This window comes from Poecilia latipinna, unplaced genomic scaffold (assembly GCF_001443285.1).
Source record: "Poecilia latipinna isolate Pla-1442-1.1 unplaced genomic scaffold, P_latipinna-1.0 Scaffold39, whole genome shotgun sequence".
NCBI lineage: Eukaryota > Metazoa > Chordata > Actinopteri > Cyprinodontiformes > Poeciliidae > Poecilia > Poecilia latipinna.
The window spans coordinates 396395-416429 of record NW_015112655.1 but is presented as its reverse complement, the minus strand read 5'-3'; the positions used below and the strand labels follow the sequence as shown (position 1 = coordinate 416429).

General features: G+C 42.6%; 1 protein-coding gene across 21 annotated transcripts in view; it reads left to right on the top strand.

Moving 5' to 3' along the window:
- macf1a (microtubule actin crosslinking factor 1a) overlaps nucleotides 1-20035 on the top strand; it is a 222836-nt gene that overhangs the window by 105649 nt on the left and 97152 nt on the right. For 15 of the 21 annotated variants that reach the window (XM_015046193.1, XM_015046209.1, XM_015046218.1 and 12 more), the window contains 17 exons: nucleotides 815-967; nucleotides 2409-2420; nucleotides 3799-3953; nucleotides 4382-4508; nucleotides 4595-4778; nucleotides 5343-5509; nucleotides 5840-6018; nucleotides 6112-6250; nucleotides 7317-7510; nucleotides 7889-8048; nucleotides 8129-8212; nucleotides 8287-8394; nucleotides 8505-8603; nucleotides 8691-8813; nucleotides 8891-8982; nucleotides 9889-10024; nucleotides 12582-19973. In XM_015046193.1, the coding sequence (XP_014901679.1) occupies nucleotides 815-967; nucleotides 2409-2420; nucleotides 3799-3953; nucleotides 4382-4508; nucleotides 4595-4778; nucleotides 5343-5509; nucleotides 5840-6018; nucleotides 6112-6250; nucleotides 7317-7510; nucleotides 7889-8048; nucleotides 8129-8212; nucleotides 8287-8394; nucleotides 8505-8603; nucleotides 8691-8813; nucleotides 8891-8982; nucleotides 9889-10024; nucleotides 12582-19973 (9504 nt within the window). The remainder of the gene's footprint in view (nucleotides 1-814; nucleotides 968-2408; nucleotides 2421-3798; nucleotides 3954-4381; nucleotides 4509-4594; nucleotides 4779-5342; nucleotides 5510-5839; nucleotides 6019-6111; nucleotides 6251-7316; nucleotides 7511-7888; nucleotides 8049-8128; nucleotides 8213-8286; nucleotides 8395-8504; nucleotides 8604-8690; nucleotides 8814-8890; nucleotides 8983-9888; nucleotides 10025-12581; nucleotides 19974-20035) is intronic. The other 6 variants (XM_015046202.1, XM_015046256.1, XM_015046246.1 and 3 more) reach the window with 2 other exon arrangements.

Below are 20035 nucleotides of genomic sequence, written 5' to 3'. Positions count from 1 at the left end.
TGTTGTTTCTCCATCATGAATCTTTAATGACTCCCTTTTCTCTGGGCCAGATGATGATGAGGAGGTGTAGCCCCGGCTGTCAGTGCGAAGAGCCCTCCAGTTAAATGTTTAATGTTTATCGGCCGAGTTGGAAAGGTCCGCTCAGGTCCAGAGGCTTGGACAACGCTGGTCTTCCTGCTGGTTCTTCATGTTCTTATGCCTCTTTAAAGTTGCAGCTCAGTCCCTTCAATTATTAAGGCTAAAAAGTTTTCTTAGATGGCACTAGCGCCTCCATATCCATAAATTATAGCAAGACCTGCTATGATTCATGGGTATTGAGACATTGGTGCTGTCTAAGCAGACAGGATGCAGATTTCAGTAAATGCATTACTGGATTAGACAGCACCTGTTAGCCACTATAGCTAGTGACTCACCTGAAGGCATCATGTCTACAGAACCAGACTGTTCCAACGTGGTCACCTGGTTTTAATGCTGTACAACGGCTGCTGGAAAAGACAAGAGTTTTGTTGTTGACTCACCACCCAGAAGTCATTGCTGCATTCTTGTTGGTTGTGCAGGAGGCTCCACTTCTGCTTTTCAAAGATATATGGTTGTCTAATCTGTTTGCAGCCATTTTCACATGCGACTTCAAATGTTGAGTTGAGCAGCTTATTTGGGTTTAAAGTGACTAATTCTGAACTGAACAGACTAAAATCTGATTACCTAAGAATGAGTAAAAAATGTAATGAACACGTTTTGTTTAGACTTATGCTAACCTGTTAAAGGAAGGGTAACAGGTCACCAGTTGAGTTATGACCCTCTGCTGTTCCTGTAGGAGGAGAAGGAGCAGCTGATTGAGTACCGTAGTACGGTGGCCAGCCTGGTGGGTCGGGCCAAGACGGTGGTCCAGCTCCGGCCCCGAGGCGCGGAGAGTCCACTGGGTGGCGCCACACCCATCAGAGCCATCTGCGACTACAAACAGATCGAGGTACGGCAGCCGAACTTCACCCGTTACTCACCTCTGACCTTCACCGGTGATCACCTTCCCCTGGAAACGCCGCCAAGAAGGAAACGCCGCCAAGTTTCCTTCTTGGCGGCGTTAGGGTTGGTGCAGCGAGGGTTCGCTTGGAGAAATGTGGCGGAAATGTCTATCAGGAGAAAAATGTCTGGTCTAAACTCAAGCAGCTCAAAGAGTTGAGCATCAGAAAACCCCAAGCAGTCTAAAGGAAGAGGATTAAAAAGATCTGACAAGATGGAGGAAATAAAGTGGTTGTTGTTCCATTTTAAATATCAAGAATTGGGTCATTTATTAAACTATTCAGGAAAATAAGTGTCACAATTAACATAGCTTTTGATGAATTAATTTATGATAAAATTAGTAATGCATTAATTTAATCTAAAGTTATTTTAATGCAAAATAATTTACAGAATAAGAAAATGAAATGTGGAAGTAAGGACTTCCGCATTAATAAAATTAATTTCAATGCTTTAGTAGGTAATAAATAATTTTACAGACCTGTACTGGAGTGTGTTGTACGTTTGTTAACAGTGACAAGGTGGCCAATCTGCAGGTAAACTGCAGTTCAACCAATCAGACTGTAGGATTAAACTGACAGTTTAAATTATTCCTGATGGACTGCAGGAAATATCAAATAAATTAAAATACTGAAACCTTTTTAATATTATTTTAGCATCTTGAAATCAAAAGGGTTAGGGTCACTAATAAATAAATAAATAAAATTTTAGCTTTAATCTGATTTAATTCCAATTCTGTGCCAAAAATCCAAATAAATAACCAGACATTCTGCCAGCTGTGTTGTTATGTAATTATTTTCATATACTGTTTCTTCCTTGCAGTAAGAATTTGTAAACCTGCATTTTATTCACACTGAAAGCCTGTCCCAGATTTCTCTGGTAGATTTGAAATTTAAGACTCTTAATTCACCAAATAAATTCTGAGAAAAAGTCAGAATTCTTATTTTTCCAGCTCCATCATTTAATCAGAAACCTGTCAGGATCCAGAAAGTGTTTCTGTTGAAATGTAGACAGAAACCCAGGGATGTTCGGAGGAGATGAAGTATCCGTCCTGCTGGTTCTGACGGACCTTTAGCTTGGCCATCTTCAGAGAGTCCAAAAGCATGTTAACTCTAAATGTGTCCCAAGCAGGACCCCGTAGCTTCTCTGCAGCGCCCCCTGGAGGTCTGGCTGCTATATTTAGCGGCAGGTTCTGCCGGGTCGGTGTGTTTGAACACCGGTTCTTCCTGTTTGGGTTTGGGGTTCGGCTCAAAGTGTCAGAGGCTCTGGAGAGTCGAGCACCACAGTAATCTTTCTCTGCTTCGCTGTCTTTTTTTCTCTCCACACCCCTCCTCTTCCTCCTCCTCTTCCTCTCCCTCCTCCTCTTCCTCTCGTCTGTCGGTCGGCCTGACAAGACAAACGTTCAGGTATAGCTGCCTCTCTTCTCCTTCTCTAACCTCAGATTCTCACTCGCTTCCTTATCAGCTGATTTAAGACTTTTTAACACATTTCTCTAAGTTTGATTTATTTGCTTATTTACCTATAAAATAAAATCGTTTCTATTTATTCTTTTATTTCTGACTTTTCACACATAACAGACATGAAACATGAACCTGTAAACGACGAAGCAAAAAACAAAAATATACAAAACAATTATTTAATTAGATGAATAAAAAAAAGCAAAGACAATTGGAGAAAATAAATGAAACGGAAAGCAAATAAATGGGGTTTAATATGTTCTGTGCTACTATAATTATAAGTTAGAGCATGTACAGAGAAATTATGATTTTGATCAAAGTTAGTTTGGTTTTAAAAACAACTTTGTAAAGCAAATTTTTCCTCCTTGCAACTAACTCCTCATAATTAATTTTTTACTGATGAGATAAATTATTGGACTAATCTCTAATAATTTTGTTATATTGTTTTTATTTATTTCTGTAGTTTTGATAATCTAATTTACAATAAACTGCAAAGTCAAATTTAAATTAAAATATAAATTTTAAAACAATTAAACGATAAAAGGTGAAAATAAAAAATAACCATGTGGAAATAATTTGCTACCTTTATGATTAAACATGGATTTAAATATTTGCAGCAAATATGTGAATATTTCTTCTGGATTTTTTTATTTAACTTTTGCTTTGTAATTTCCTTAAGTATTAAAACAATTAATAAATATTAGTGCAACTCAATATATTTACCAGAGTAAAGCACACAGAATCAAAAATAAAATGCATATAAATTATATATAAACATCCTGATAGAAGCTAAATTCCAATATTTACAGAAAATGATTGTCTGCCATCAGCTGATAAGAGTCGGAGGCGCTCACTGAACTGAACATTCAGTCAGAAACGACGAGCTCTGAATGCATTTCATATACTTCCTGTTTGTGCCGAGCTTTGCATTATTGACGTGTGTCTGTGTGCAGGGAAGGGGCGAGAAAGGCAGTTTCCTCTAAACTGAAGCTAAATGCTAATCGCTAACAGCTGGGTTTCTGATCAGACTGTCAGGAAAACCAAACGCTGAGTTTGGAGAACGTTTTCTGTTTGAGCTTTATTGATGCAAAGCCGCTTCGTTTCCGTCCCAGTTCCTCCGATCCCATGGTCATCCCAGGATCTCCTGCAGCTTCATGATTTGTTTTCATTTCATGTTTTATGATCAGTCTGTTGCTCTTTGCTTTTTTCTTTTCCTCCTGCTTGATTTTACCCCTGATGTCCCATTCTGTCTCTAATCTCTTCCATTTTCTCAAACTCTCATAATTGCCTGATGTTTCTGTTAATTTTCTCCCATATTTCCGCTCAGATCACCATCAACCGGGGCGAGGAGTGTGTGCTGGAGGACAACTCCCAGCGGACCAAGTGGAAGGTGATCAGCCCGACTGGGAATGAAGCCATGGTTCCCTCCGTGTGCTTCTCCGTCCCTCCCCCCAACCAGGAGGCCATCGACACGTCCAGCAGGTCAGACTCAAACTCTACGGCTTTCATGGAACATCTAACTTCAATCTGCTTCAACCTGATGAGCCGCAGTTTATCCTGTTATCTGAATAAAATAACAAATAAATCATCCCCTGGCTGCAAATGGCCCTCAGACCACAGGTGCTACACTAACGTTTCTCATTAGGTACAGTTTCAATATGCTTGTCAAAGGAAACACTTTTAACCAGTTAAAAGAATAAAAAACTATTTTTTAGGTAAATTAAAAAAATGAAAATAAAAACAGAGTTGTCTTATTTCTAAAGTTAGTTTAAACATGCTTAATACACATCTTTAATCAGTTTTTAGAGAACAATTAACCATGTAAAGGAACCGCGTAAAGGGACGACTGCGTGTTTTTGAGCAGCTGAGGGCTTCGGCAGCGTCGCGCTGACTGTTTCCTGTCGCCTCAGGGCGGAGCAGCTCTACCAGAAGGTGATGTCTCTGTGGCATCAGCTGCATGTGAACATGAAGAGCGTGGTCACGTGGCACTACGTCCTCAAAGACATCCGGTCCGTCTCCGACTGGACTCTGGACTCGGTGAGGCTCTCACACATCTCCTCAGAAAGTCCCAGGCTTTTAAACTGAAGGTCTCACCTCCGTTCTCTGCCTGTTTCCTTTGTCAGGTTCGCAGTCAGAGTCCATCGGAGCGGCAGCAGCTGCTGGACCACATGGCGTCTCAGCTGGCCGACTTCCTGTCCGACAGCAGGGAGAGCTCGCTGTTCACGGCGGCCGAGAGACGGGAGCTGGAGCGGGAGGCTGAGCAGGCACAGCAGCACTGCCAGGACCTGCTGCGCCACATGGAGACAGGTGGGGGCGCCGCCGAGCAAAACAGTTTACATTCACCCAAATACGACCCAGAAACAACCCCATCTTTTCACCCAACGGCATCTTGAGTTTTATTAACACGACATTTAAAAGTAGTCGATCTCTGTCTCCTGGCACCATGTTTAGTCACTAACAGGAAGTAAAGGTTGTTTGGAGCAATCTGATTGGCTGATGTAGAATAGAATATATTTTATTGATTCCCAAGGGAAATTGCTTGTTACTTCATCCAAGGTGTTAAATATTGGTAAATACAAATATAACCATAAGGAAAATATAAGATTTATGATTTCGTGACCATAATGTTGGCTCTGATTGCTGAATAAACTATAGAATCGATCCAGAGGCGTCCATTATTCTGTAACAGTGCCCTGCTGTGGGACGTTCATGTTCTTCTTCTGCGCTTTGGAAAACCGTTCACACAGAAATCTGATTCCATTTGGGTTTAATTATTAACATGACCTACCAGAAAATCAGATTTCAGCCAGACGTGTGAGTTGATCATGAGAGCGTAGCCCGTTTCTGACCGGTGCTGCTGTTTCTGCGCAGCGGAGAAAGACGAGTCGGTGTCGCGGTCGTACCTGTCGGAGCTGCAGGACGTCACGCTGCGTCTGGACGAGGCCGAGCGCCGGCTGACCAGGGCCATAGAGACTCCGCCTCCCAGCCGGCTGTCCAGCGCCGGCTTCGACAACACGCTGCAGATCGCAGAGCAAGAGGTCAGTCTGAGCGCCACCTGCTGGGGGAAAATGGCAACTACACCTATTAATGTTGTAGAAACTGGATGCCCTTCCTGAGTAGGAAAAGTGGATAAAATGTCAGTTTAATTGGTTTTATAAATCAGGAATTAAAGAATTTAAGGTTCAAAAAGAGTTTTTGTAAACATGCTCTTGGGAATTTTTTCCTAGTTAAATTAATGTTAGTTTGCCTCTTTTTAGTTTTATTTTAAATTATTTTTTTAGGTATAATTAAAATAAATTCAGTATTTATTTGAAGAAAAATAGTGAGAGAAAACTGAAACAAAACCTTTATTTTCCTGTTTTGTCCAGAAGCTGCAGTCTGAGCTGGACTCTCTGCGCTGCGGTCTGGGCGACGTGTCGCGGCGCTGCGTCCGGTTCTTTGAGGAGAAGCCGTCGTCCTCCAGCGTTCCCGTCCTGCGCTCGCAGCTCGGTCAGGCCGTGGAGCGAACCGACAGGCTGCACCACCTGTCAGCGCTCTACCTGGAGAAGTTAGTGAGCCTTTTTATTCTCTCACCACTCCGGATTAGTTTGAAACGTTTTGCTTCCTCATTAATTGAAATGTTCGTTTTTCACCCGTTCAGGTTAAAAACGGTCGACGTTTTGGTGCGGAGCCTGGATGAAGCGGAGAGCCAGGTCAGGAAGTATGAGAGCAGGCTGAGCGAGGAGGACATCGTTCCCGCCGACACCGGCGCCATCCAGAACCTCAGAGACCAGCTGGGGGTAAAAACTGGTTTTTGCAGACTTTTTACACAACATTAAAAAAGCATTAAAAGATCCAAATAAACAAATCACTTCCTTTTTTTAAATGAAAAAATTAATATTTTTTTGTTTAAATTGCAATAACAGGATTTCTTTACCTTTACTTAACATTGCATCATTTGTAGCAAACGATGAATCTGCATCTTTCTAACGTCCAGCAGCGCCCTCTGCTGGACTTAACATTACATTTTGCATTAACTGGAAGCTTAGAAGATGAGATTTTTTTTAATATAATCTGAACCGGGTGAAGAAAGAACATATTTACAGACAAAGAAGGTTTTATTTGTGTTCTAAATGCAAAATATATATATATATATTTTGTACAGTTTTGGCTTAATTACTGATCTAAATGTGGTGCTCTTTAAGCAAATGACCTTTTTGTGAGTCTGTATACTAATTGATTATTAGATTAGTTGACTATTATTTCAATAATCACTTAATCATGTTTAATCAGAATAATTTTCTCTGCTCTATCTACAATAAACCAGTTTACAGACATTTCTACTTTCAGGAGTTTATCTCATCCGTTGTTTTTTATTGTCAGGAAAAAGCTAGTTGACTCTTGGGTTGAACATTTATCGTAAAGTTTATCCTGAAATTTTGACTTATCGTTGCCACAATAAATGAATATTATAATAATGATTTTTAAAAGTCCCCCAAGAACTGACCTAATCTTGTAGTTTTCTAAACAGTTTGTTTAATTAGAGTATGAACAGATATTGATACAGTTGAAAATACCACACATAAAAATCACCTTTTGGTGAGACTTGTGTCCTAAAGAAGCACAAACCAATGAGAATGTTTTTCAGGAGCAATATTTGTGTTTGTTGGGCTCATAAAGTTACCTAAAAAAATTGTAATAAATAGTTATTTTGTTACTTTTATTATTATCATGATAGTACTACAAAATATCGTGATAAGACTTCAAGTCCATTATTTCAATAATCGATTGATCCTACTAATCGTTTCAGCCCTGAAGCGTATTTATCACGTTGTCGTTCCTTGACGTCGTTTTGTCGATCTTTAGCGGTGGCAGGCGGAGCTGTCAGAACAAGAGGAGACTTTCCAGGCCCTGCAGGTCCAGCTGGGCCGGGCCAAAGAGGCGGGAGCTGAGCTGGGGAAGCTGCATGTGGACCGCAGCCCCGAGCTGGAGCGCTACCAGGAGAGAGCCAATCAGATGGCAGAGAGGTGGAGCGGCGTCAAGCGGCAAACAGAAACACGGTAGGCGGCTCCGACTGCTGCAGAGGTTTCCTTCTCTGGGTTTGAAATAATTATGATTCCTTCTGGCTCAGTGACTTACATCCTACACATTAAACTAAGTTATTTAAATTGGGGGATTTTTTTTGTTAAATTTGTGCTTTGGTGAGTGAGACATTTCAAAACATTTGATTCTGTCATATTTTAGTTTCCTTGTCCCTTCTGCAGAATATTATAACAAGATGTTACTAATAGAAATAAATAATATTGTAAAATAGTGAAGTGAATTTATCTTTTTTAGTTAATTTGTTTTTGTCTCCAAAGTGATGGAAAAGTTTGAAAACGTTCCTTGAAAATGCTGGATTTTTACCGTCAGAACGTCTCTGTTGTTTGTACCTGCAGGCGGTCGGACCTGGAGGTTCTAGGCTCGGTGCTGCAGCAGTACAGGCAGAACCACTTGGCTCTGATCCGGTGGATCGAAGAGACGACGGAGAGGCAGGAGAGCGCCCAGGCCGGACAGACGGACAGCAGGGCGCTGTCGGAGCAGCTGGCCCAGCAGACGGTCCGTTCACCTCGCCTCGGAGCGCCGCCGGCGCCACCGGGCCGTCAGCTAACCGTTGTCATGGTTACCTGTGTTTTCAGGCGCTGGTGGCTGAAATCGAGCAGAATCAGACCAAACTAGACGAGTGCCAGACTTACTCCAAACAGTACTGCACCTCCGTCAAGGTGAGAGTCCGTCCGTCCGTCAGATGAGTCTGGTTTACATGTCAGTAAATTCCCATGATGCATTTCTTCTGTAGGATTATGAGCTGCAGCTGATGACCTACAGAGCGTTTGTGGAGTCGACGCATAAATCCCCAGTGAAGAGGAGGAGGATGCACTCTTCATCTGACGCCGTCACTCAGGAGGTAACGAGTCGTTCTCAGTACAATCAATACAAATTATTGTATTGATTACGTTTTGATATTACCTGAAGTTTCCCCGGTGAGTCGTTGTTTTCTGGTGAATTTGTTTCCAGTTCATGGATTTGCGGACGCGCTACACGGCGTTGGTGACGCTGACCACCCAGCATGTGAAGTACATCAGTGACGCCCTGAGGAGACTGGAGGAGGAGGAGGTCCGACCCGCTTTTACCCCAGTGTCCGATCCGATCCGTTTGCCTCTCATGCTAACACTTCCTCCTCTCATTCCTCCATCCCTGCAGAAAGAGGTGGAGGAGGAGAAGCAGGCCAGAGTGGGCCAGGTTTCGGAGCTGCTGGGCTGGGTCAAAGGTCTGCAGGGTCGGACCGGCGGCCCCAGCGCCGAGTCGTCGCTGGCAGCGCAGCAGGTAGCTCCCGGCGCCGTAGCGGTGAAATGTTGTCTGGAAATGGCTGCTGATCTGATCTTCATGTGTTTCCTCTGAAGGCCATCAGCGAACAGCTGGCAGGGAGGAAGGAGCAGGTGGCTGAGGCCATACGCAGCACGCAGGGCTTCCTCTGCTCCAAACAGGCCAGCAAGTACGATCAATAATCAGCTATAATCACATGATTGATTAAAATTAGCCCAGTCATTTCCATTCTGATTAGTATGTTTTGTTTACAGACTTCATAATCCTTTTAATTTTCAATCTTTGTGGTTTTTATTTCCTCTTTAATTTTTTATTTTTGGGTTCTTGTGTTTAATTTTGGATATTGTTTTGTAAAAAAATATGAAGTTCTTTTACAAAACAGATTGTAAATGTGCATTATTATCATTAAATTAGTTGAAAGTGGTACCAAAACGACAATATTATCGTTTATCGTAATTATTTCTGACCCAGAAATAATTACGATAATTATTATAAATAAGCACTTTATCATCCAGCTAAAGTGCTTATTTGTTATTGTGACGGGCCTAATTGACACACAGCCTTAAAATGTCTTTAAAATTTTATAAATTAAGTTGGTCTTACATTTTGTCTTGGCAGGACTATTTAACCTTGACTATTATATATATATTGTTTGTTTGTTTTTTTACTTTCCTGTCAGGAAAAAGCTTAAGTCACTCAGACGTCTTCATTGCGTTCTGTGAATCAAGGCGATTGAGGCTAATGCTAACCAGCTGCAGATATATCCTTGTTAGCTAACTGCTTTTTTTCCAGTAACACTGTAAGTCTAAAAAGCTGATATTTGCAGGTGAACTAACTTATCCTCTAACTACTCCAGTAATTGTAGTCATTGTCCAGGTTTGGAAAGTGAGCAAAAGTTCAGGTGCCTTATTTCTCTACTGTTTAAAACAGTTTGAGGGACTTTTTTGCTGCTTTGAAACCTCAGTATCGTCATTAGATGATGATTTTCTTCCACTGTAGCACAGAAAACACGTTTTAACACTTTTTTTTACATGCAGAAACATTTCTGTAACTCTTGGTCCTGCTGTTGTTCCAGGTTGTCCCCGGAGGAGCGCGCTGCAGTGGAGGCTCAGCTGGACGAACTGACGGCCACCTACAACCAGCTTCTGGACAGCTCCACCCAGCAGCTGCAGCAGCTGGAGCAGCAGCTGGCCAGAGAGGAGGAGAGAAAGGTAGATGTGCTGAAAGCGAGGCGGAGAGGCTTATGACAGAACCGTGCTCCGGTTAGGGCAGATTCAGGAGAAATTACTGAGGTTCTTTTAAAAACACGCGGCTTTGAGTCTCAACGCGCTTGCAGGCTAATGTTGAGTTTGTGGGTCGGTGAGAGTCTGTGTGTCAGCATGTTGTGTGTTCACAAAGAAAACACCGCCATTGATTCGGTTTAACAAGCATCACAGACGCTGTTCAGACACGACTGGGGGATTCAAAGCTGAGGAAGAAATTTAAGATCCACCAGGTTTTATCTGGATGACGGAGTCTGAACCGCGTCTCTGCATGGGGTGATCCATCCTCACCTCATGAAAAACCCGCAGTCCTTCCTTTAACTGCCAGATCGTTTCATCTTCATCATCATCATCATCATCATCATCATCAGAAAGCAAACACATGCTGAGCTGCTAACATCCAGGGCCTGAGTGGTGCAGCAGTAGATGCTCCAGTCATGACAGCAGTAAAACACTGCAAAAACACAAAGTCCTACCAGGTAGCCGAGTTCAAATATCTTGGTACACTTGAAATAAGACAAAACTAACTTATATGTAACTGTTCAGCAAGAAATAAGAGATTATATTGATTAAAAAGAGCTAGTTAGATTAGTTCACTTATAAGTAAGCATAGCAGCAGTATAAATTACTTTTTTATTTTAAAAAGTAGTTTGTAAAGTAAAATAAACTACTAGTTATCAAAAGTTTGAGCTACTTTATGAAAGCAGTTTGATAAAGTATTTTATAAAACTGCTTCAAAGTATTTTGATTAAAAGAAATTATCAAATTAGTACATTTCTAGTTTTGAAACTAATAGAAGTTTCTAGTAGAAAAGTATTAGTTTACCAGTTTTCTTCAGAACTAGTCCTTTTGATCAAAAGTTACTCTTCATCAAAAGCACTATTTTAAAAACTAGTACTTTTCTATCAATACTAAGGAATTAATGACTTAAAACAAGCTCATATATCCTAATGAAAAGTTATTTGTAAGTTAGTTTTGTCTGATTTCAAATGTAAGATATTTGCACTACGAACTAGACAAACATACTTGGTGATATTTTGTTTTTGCAGAGTAAAAGCAGCAGAGTGATGCATCATTAGAACGTTGATGCATCAGAGTAGAAACACCTTCACCCTCATTTCTGTTGCTGCACAGTAGAAAACCTGAAACACCGCAGCATAAAGTCAAAGCTTCCTGCTTATGTCTATCCGTGTATTCGTTTAAATCTGTGAAAATGTTCGTCTCCTGGTGTTTGCAGTTTGTTGCATCAGTCATAATCAGTTTGAATATGTTTGATGATGTACTTCCTGTTGATTTTTAAGAAAGTTTCTTGAAATTTTTAAGAAAAGTTCTTACAAGTCAAAGCTTCCCGTTTACGTTTATCCATGTATGTGTTTAAATCTATTAAGTGTTTGTCTCCTGTTAGCAGTTTGATGCATCAATCACAATCGAATCAAATGTGTTTGAGAATTTAGTTCCTGGGTGATTTTTAAGGAAATTTCTTGCAGTGAGTCAGTGCACCTGAAGGCCAGCTGTGCAAGGCACCAACAAAAATACTCACCTCACCATTTGAGCATGTTGTGTCCAGATCACAAGTGTGTGTGTGTGTGTGAGAATGGCATTTTATGTTTCTTCTAATGCATTTTATTAATGTGTGAAACTTTAAACCAGCGTTTGTGCTTGAAACTCACTAACAGCTGCCAGAGGAGAAATGTGGACATCACAAGCCGAGGATCAGAGAGAGAAATGGAAACTGAGGAGAGTTTTTAGGAATCAGTTCAGGGAGCAATCAAGGCCAGATGTTTTTTTAGCTTTATCGTTCTCCAGGTATCTGTCTAAGCTTAGTGTTTAAAAGATCAGAAGAATGCAGGGTCATGTCAGTGTGGAGGAGCTAACATGCAGAAAGCTAACAATCAGCTTGTCAGCTGTCGCGCCTCGCTCTGCCGAGCCGCACCGAGACGAGCCCAGACGGTAAGTAGCGCTCGCTTTCTCTCTTACCGGTGCCTGTTAATTTAAACAGCTTTTGTTCTTCCTCTTCCTCTGATTTGGTCTCTTCCTTTCTTCTGTACTTTTGCATTTCCACTCTGACTTTAACTTCTCCTCATTGTGGGCTTGAATGTTGCATTAAGTTTGTCTTTAAATCCTTAAATTGAATTGAATTAAATACACCCCATTGTTCAGAAGATACACCTGGCACACTGCTCTTTGTGTGTGAGAGAGTGTTTAAATAACTCATTAAAGTCCAAAATTAATGCCCTTCATACCCACAATTGCTTATATGTAAAGCCACTCTAGAGCTTTTTCTGCATGTCTTGGTACAGTTTGCTTCTTGCATGCTTTGCGCTCGGTTTAGATTAAGTTCCAGCTAAACTGTTTAATACACAGAATTTGTGGCAAGTGGTGGTGGGTCTTTTTTTCTTATTTCCTTATATCTAACTAGTATATTATAACACAATAACAGAATAGTAGTAGTAATAGTATTATTTAAATCAGTCTGAACTGGATATTTGTTTCCGTCCTTTTTCAGAACCGAGCTGCCATTGGAGGCGTGATCGACCTGGGCACCGTGGAAACCTTCTCGGTGTTTCAGGCAGCCCAACGGGGTCTCATCGACCAGGACACCTGCAGTGTTCTGCTGGAGGCCCAGCTGGTCGCGGGTGGACTCGTTCGACCAGATGCAACGGGGGTTTATTCATTGGATCATGGTCTAACTGAAGGCCTCATTGATGCTCACACCTGTCAGTCACTAGCTGAACTTGAGAGTGCCATGGAGTTGATAAAGCAGTCTGTGGGTGACCAAAAGCTTTTGCCCGTAGCTGCAGCCATGGAGTCAGGGTTGATCACAGAAGAGGTTGGACTTCGTATACTTGAATTTCAGATGAACAGTGGTGGACTCAGAGACTCATGTGGGAAAATCATGAGTTTGGAACAAGCAGAGGATATGAGAGTTTTGCCTTCCAGGATCTTAAACAAGCTTTACTCTAGAATTCAACACAAAGAGTTGCTCGATCCAAACACAGCTGAAAAGGTCAACATAGAAGAGCTGAAGCTGCGTTGTATTCCTGATGATGACTCAGGTCTCCTCCTCCTTCCTGTCAAACAGCAGCCTGGAGGAACCGTTTGCCTCCGATCTGGTAGAAAAGTTGGCATCTTTCGCGCCGTCCAGGAGGGACTGATCGACCGGGCGGTTACCGTGAGGCTTCTTGAGGCCCAGCTGTTCGCCGGTGGCATCAGTGACCCACGTTCTAGCCACCGGCTGACAATTGGTGAGGCTCTTCGTCATGGGCTTATGGACCAGGATTTAGCTTGTGCCATGTTAGCACGACAGCTGCAGAATGGGGGGATTCTTGACCCGCTCAGTGGGCAACGCCTGGATTTAGAGGAGAGCATTCACAGGGACCTTCTCTCCCCTCGTTTGGCTCTGTTGGTTCTTGAGTCTCTTTGGACTTTCACAGGACTCCTTTGGCCTGAATCTGGAGAGCTGATGCCCATTGCAGAGGCTCTTCAACAAGGGCTGATATCAGGTGATCTAGCAAGAAACATTTTAAGACAGAGACATGCCATTGGAGGGCTGTACAGTGCAGAAACCCTCAAAGTGTTACCCCTTAATCAAGCTACAGAAGAAGACCTTGAACCTGATGTTGCAAAATGTCTCCGAGACATTCATATACCAGACGTTCTCTACAACATGACCCAGTCTGGTACTCCATCTCTAAACCGCCTGAGCTGGGGATCGACCAGCTCCTCTTCTCCGCCTCCATCGTCTTCTACAGGCTTCATGTGGGAAGCTTCACCAAACAATAGGGTCGATCCTGAAGTTCAAGCCAAAGACAAGCTTTTCTTTCACCTCATGACTCACAGCTATGTGGATGCACATTCTGGAAAAAGGCTTGTGCTCCTTGACCAAGATCTGGTGCTTCTAGTTAAAGGCTCTTGTTTGGCTGCAGGAGAATCGAGTGAAGCCGAGTCATTAAACAAGTTGGTTGGAGATAAACTGCAGACATTGGGCAGTGGGGAAAATGTTAGAATGACAAATGAAGCAGAACACAGCTCTGATCTGGAAACTTCAATAGATAACATTGAAATGGTGAATATAAGTGACGGTGGAAAGGACATCAGATTACCACCGAAGTTACCTGAAACCATAGGCAGATATGGCCTTTCTGATCCTGAACCTTCTGTTTACACAAACGTACATAAAGAAAAAGAAGAAGAGTCCAGTTTGCAAAGTGAAATGATTTCATGGAACTATCAAGATGTAATAAAACACAAAGCCAATGCTGTAGGTGAAACCATTCCTCAACATCTAGAGGTCAAAGATACAATCACAAAAACATCTTTTGAATTGGAGGAAGGCATTAAAAGTGGCACACAGCAGGAACGAATTCCAAAAGTAAAAGAAAGTAAGGAGATAAATCTGAGAGAGGCTCAAGAACTCAAAGGTACAAAAAGTTCTCCAACCGATTTAGCAAGTGTGTCTGAAACAGACGTTGACTTCAAGGGATCAAAGACTGCGGTGGATGAGCCATTGATGGAGGAGCGAGAGGAGAATGCCGAGTTGGAGAGATTGGTCCTGGAGCTCAAACAGGGAGGTCTGATGACAGAGGATGGAGAGAAGCTGCTGCCAGATGAAGCAGTAGCTCAAGGTGTCCTTCCTGGTCATACAGCAGTTAAATTGATGGCTCAGGCAGGCCTGTTTGGGGGATTCCTAGATGCCACCAGTGGGGAGTCGCTGAGCTTGGAGGAAGTGATGCAGGAGGGCTTACTAGATGAAGATCTTATGTGGGGTGTCCTGAAGTCAGATAAAACCCTTGCCGGTGTTGTGGACATCGAGAAAGGCCAGATCTGTGGGGTGAGGGATGCAGCTCAGGCTGGGCTCATTGATCCTAACACTGCTGCTCGACTCCTAGAAGCCCAGGTTGCATCTGGAGGGATTGTCGACTTACGCAGGGATAAGAAAGTCTCTGTCACTTTAGCAGCAAACCTGGGTCTAATTGAAGAAGACCAAAGAGAGGAACTGATTGCTCTTGAAAAGGCTTTCAAAGGAAAGGATACAGACTCTGCAACCAGCCTCAGAAAGGCAAGTTTACAGCTGCAGATGGAGGGTGTTGTCGACCCTGAATCCAAGTCTACAGTTCCTTTAGAACAAGCAATTAAGAAAGGGTTAATTAGATCTGATGAGGCCTATCAGGTGTTGGCGAGACAGGTGGCTGAAGGTGGCATAATCCACCATGCTTCAGGAATGAGACTCTCTGTCTCTGATGCTGTAGATAGAGGACTTGTGGATCGGTCCATAGCTCCGGGGCTTGAGGAACTAGAATGGATCTATCGAGGAAAAATCAGTGCCTCAACCAAACCAGAAGCAATTGCTTTCCAGGCAACAACTGGAGCTGTTTTGGACCCTGACAGTGGAGTTAGGCTGACACTGACAGAAGCTGTGTCGAAGGGTCTTCTAGATGACAAGATGGCCACTGAAGTCATGGCTTCTCCGGTGGTAACGCAGGGAACAATTGACCCGAAAACTGCACAGATTGTGCCTTATTCAGAACTTGTGAGTCAGGGTAAGATTGATATTGAAACAGGCAAACGCTTCTTGGAGGTGAAGCCCTTCCAAGGTGTTCAGGATAAGCAATCCTTGGAGACCCTGACCCTCCCTGAGGCTGTTGCTTTGAAGTGGGTTGATCCAGTTCCAGCTGTAAGGTTGCTCCAAAGCCAGGCAGACACTGGTGGGATCATTGATATCTACACTGGAGAGAGGCTCCCACTGCCTGAAGCCGCTGCCAGAGGTTTAGTAAGTGGTGATATGGTCAAAGAAATAGCCACCAACCAGTTTGTCAAAGGAGGTTTGGTTGATCCAGCAACTGGACAGCGAGTGTCAGATCTTAGTGATGCCATCACTTCCCAGCTGTTGACGAGAGACCTGGCTTTGGAGATCCAGGAGACGCTAAAGGAAAACTTTCCAGATGATCATTTTACAACTGTTATAGCTACTGGGCCAAGAATTGACACACCAGCAAACATGTCTGCAAACACTAGGATGTCCTCAGGATCTCCATCTTCTGTTAGAGGTTTAGAAGTTACGTACAGTTATGACGAGACGTTCAGAAGTGAAATTTCAGATCAGTCACTGTTACATCCTGAAGATGAGATGGTAGCAGAAATGGAGCCTGAACAGTCAATGGATCTGTTATCCAAGTTTGCATCTAATGTTGAAAAAAGAATCCAGCAAGCCATTCAAGAGATCCTGCCACAAAAAGTGGATAATCGCCATCAACAAGAACCGAGTGAACAAATGGAGACTGAGGGTAAACAAGGGGAGAACTTAACCAGAGGTTCTGTAAAAGAATCCACTCAGGTGATGATTGATCATAGTGAAGAGGTGCAAAAAGAAGATGGCCAGGAGCCAGAAAAACATGAGTACATGGAAGGTGGACCCACTGAGAGCACAGTAATGGTCCATCGTGGGTCTGAAGATGTGAAGTCAGAAGAAATTATAGTCAACAGAGAAACCAAAGATCCCAGATGCTTCCCAGGATTTCCAGCAGGGAATGAGGACCTTAAATCTTTGCAGACCAAAAGCAGCACTGATGTGGAGCAGTCAGATCAGTTCTCTTCTACAAGTAAAGAGTCAGACAACAAAAGCAAAACGAAGAGGAAGAGTAAAAAGAAGGCAAGAGGGAAAGAAGTAGAAACTGAAACTCATCTTCCAGAGATGAAACATGATCTTCAAACTCATCGAACCAGTCCAGAAACCAAAGAGACCCCACAGGTTGCTCCTGTTGCCACAGAAGAAATCACATTGGATGCAAATGTGCAGAAGTCAGACTCCTACCTTCCAACTGCTACTGACCCTTCCTCTGACGAGAGAATGGAAAGGACTGAAGAGAAAGTTGAGACTGAAAATGTTTTGGTAGATCAAGAGCAGGAAGAGGTTCTTCTTGAACCAAACACTGAGATGGAGGAAGATGCAACCAGGACAATATTAGGTAGAACTCCAGAGAAGGTTTACATGAAGGTAGAGGAAGAGGAATCAGCGATAGAGCAGGAAGAAGTTTCTCTTAAACCAAACACTGAGATGGAGGAAGTTGAAGCTAAAACAATGTTACTAATGTCGTCACAAGAGGTTTCTAAGCAGGAAGAGATAAAAAAGGAATCTATGGAGAAGACTTTGATTGCTAAACAACTGGAAGTGCCAGAGGTGCAGAAGAGCATAGAAGCAGAATCTCTGACAAAATCAAGTCTTAAAGAGGATGAAAAAGTGGCCTTGATTCTGAAAGCTAAAGAGAGCATCCTTAAGAAAGTGTTTGAGAAGGGAGTGAGTGAAAAACAGGCAGCCCAGGAGCTGGAGGTGCTGAGGAAGAAGAAGCAAAGTAAAACGGGTGATAAGAAGACAGAAACTAACAGTGAAGAAGGTGATGCTGACAAGAGCAGCTCTGCTCTACAGAAAGACCGTAAAGACCAAGTAACTGTCAAAAAGGACACTGTGGAGCTGCAGAGAACACCTGGAGATATTCCTGCAGTTCAAGAGATGCTGGGAACGTCTTCAAATGAAGACATCAGGGCTAAGCAGAAAGATGTTGAGATTCTTCCAACAGTCTCAAAAAGTAAGAGAAGCAAGAGGAGCAAAAAGCTAAAACCAACTGGAGATAAAGCTGAGATGGAGAAGGCACCCACAGATCTGAAAGATCCAACATGCGCCACAAAATCTCCTCCTGCACCAGAGTCAGACGGCACAGTTTTGAAGGAATACTTGAAGGTGAGCACTGATGATGACCAGGCAGCTGGAATATCTACCAAGAAATCAAAGAGTCTAAAACCAACCAAATATCAGCCTGAATTGGAGAAGGTAAAACCAGATGGGAAAATGGCTTCTGGCCTGAAAGATACAAAAATGATCTCAAAATCTGATGCAAAGCAACAGCCAGAAAGCAGAATTTTGTCTGAAGCCGGGAAGTTGAGCACTGACACTGATGATCATTCAGTTGGTACAACTACCAAAAAACCAGAGAGTCTAAAACCAACCAAAGATCAGCCTGAAATGGAGAAGGCACTGCCAGATGTTGAAGATCCAAAATGTACAACAAAATCACCTACTGAATCGAGGTCTGACAGAAAAGTTTTTACGGAAGATGTCAAGATGAGCACTGATAATTATGAGTCAGTTACAAAGGAGACAAAGGATGAAAAACCAACTGAAGATCAACCTGAGGTGAGGAAGGTAAAACCAGATGGGAAAATGGCTTCTGGCCTGAAAGGTACAAAAATTATCTCAAAATCTGGTGCAAGTCAACAGCCAGAAAGCAGAATTTTGTCTGAAGACCTAAATGTGAACACTGATACTGATGATCGGTCAACTGGTGCAGCTACCAATAAGACAAAGAGTCTAAAACCAAGCGAGATGAAGATGGTAACTTCACATTTGAAAGATCCAGAATGTACAACAATTTCAGCTGCAGGACCAGAACCGGATGGAAAAGTTTTGACTGAAAATGTGAAGGTGAGCACTGATGATCAGTCAGTTGGTGCAGCTACCATGAAGCCTGGAAGTTTGAAACCATCTGAAGATCAGCCTGAAATGGAGAAGGCAACTTCACACCTGAAAGATCCAAAATCTGCAACAAAATCAGCTGCAGAACCAGAATTGGACAGCATAGTTTTGACTGAAGACTTGAAGGATATTAATTATCAGTCTATTGTTCCAACTACCAAGAAGTCAAAGAGTCGAGACGATCAGCCAGAGGTGGAGAAGCTAAAACCAGATGAGAAAATGGGTTCTGACCTGAAAGGTATGAAAATTACCTCAAAATCTGATGTAAAGCAACAGCCGGAAAGCAGAATTTTATCTGAAGACCTAAAGGTGAGCTTTGATACTGATGATCAGTCAGTTGGTGCAGCTACCAAGGAGCCAAAGATGCTAACTAAACATCAGCCTGACGTGGAGAAGTTACTGTCAGATCTGATAGATCCAAAATATATGACGAAATCAGCTGCAGAACTGGAGTCAAATGGCACAATGTTGACTGAGGATGTGAATGTCAGCACTGATGATGGTCAGTCAGTTGGTGCAGCTAGCAAGGAGCCAAAGAGTGAAAAACCAGCTGAGGATCAGCCTGAGCTGGAGAAGATCACCTCCAAAGGAAAAGGAGATTCTGACCTAAAAGACATGAAAACTATCACAAAATCTGGTGCAAAGCAACCAACAGAAAGCAGAGTTTTGACTGAAAACCTAAAGGTGAGCACTGATGATGATCATTCAAAGGGTCTAACTACTAAGGAGCCAAAGAGTGAAAAACCAGCTGAAGATCAGTCGGAGCTGGAGAAAATGACCTCCGATGGAAAAATGGATTCTGACCTAAAAGATCTAAAAATAACCTCAGGATCTGATGCAAAGCAACCAGAAAGCAGATTATTGTCTAAAGATTTAACTGTGAGCCTTGATACTGATGGTCAGTCAGTCGGTGACCCTGCTAGACCATCAGATGTTGGTAAAGTCAATCAGAAACACCCTGAAGGAGTCAAAAGTCTCCAAAAAAGTCAGATCGAACGAGCTACAGGATTACACTTAGACCAGAGCGACTTGACAGAGTTATCTCAGGAGGTTTCTAGCAAACAGGAGAGAGAGTCCTTGGCTCAACCTGCTGCTCTTGACCCACATTCTGAGAAAAGCCAAAAGAAGGAAACCCTGCAGCCACCTGCAGCTGAAAGCTCCGATGTTTCTGAATCTTTAACAAACCTGCAGCAACATCTGGATTCTCCAGAAACTGCTGCTTTATCTAAAGAAGATACTTCAATTAAATCTGAATCTATAAAAGTGACTGAGGTGGATCTGAGCAATGAGACCCTAGAAGACGAAGAAAAAGTTTCCAAGAATCAAGAAACTCTGTCGACCAAAGAGGAAGCACCGTCCACAGGAAGCAAGGTACGATGATGCTCTGTTTAGATGTGACTGCAGATATAAATATATGTTACTCTTTGGATGTA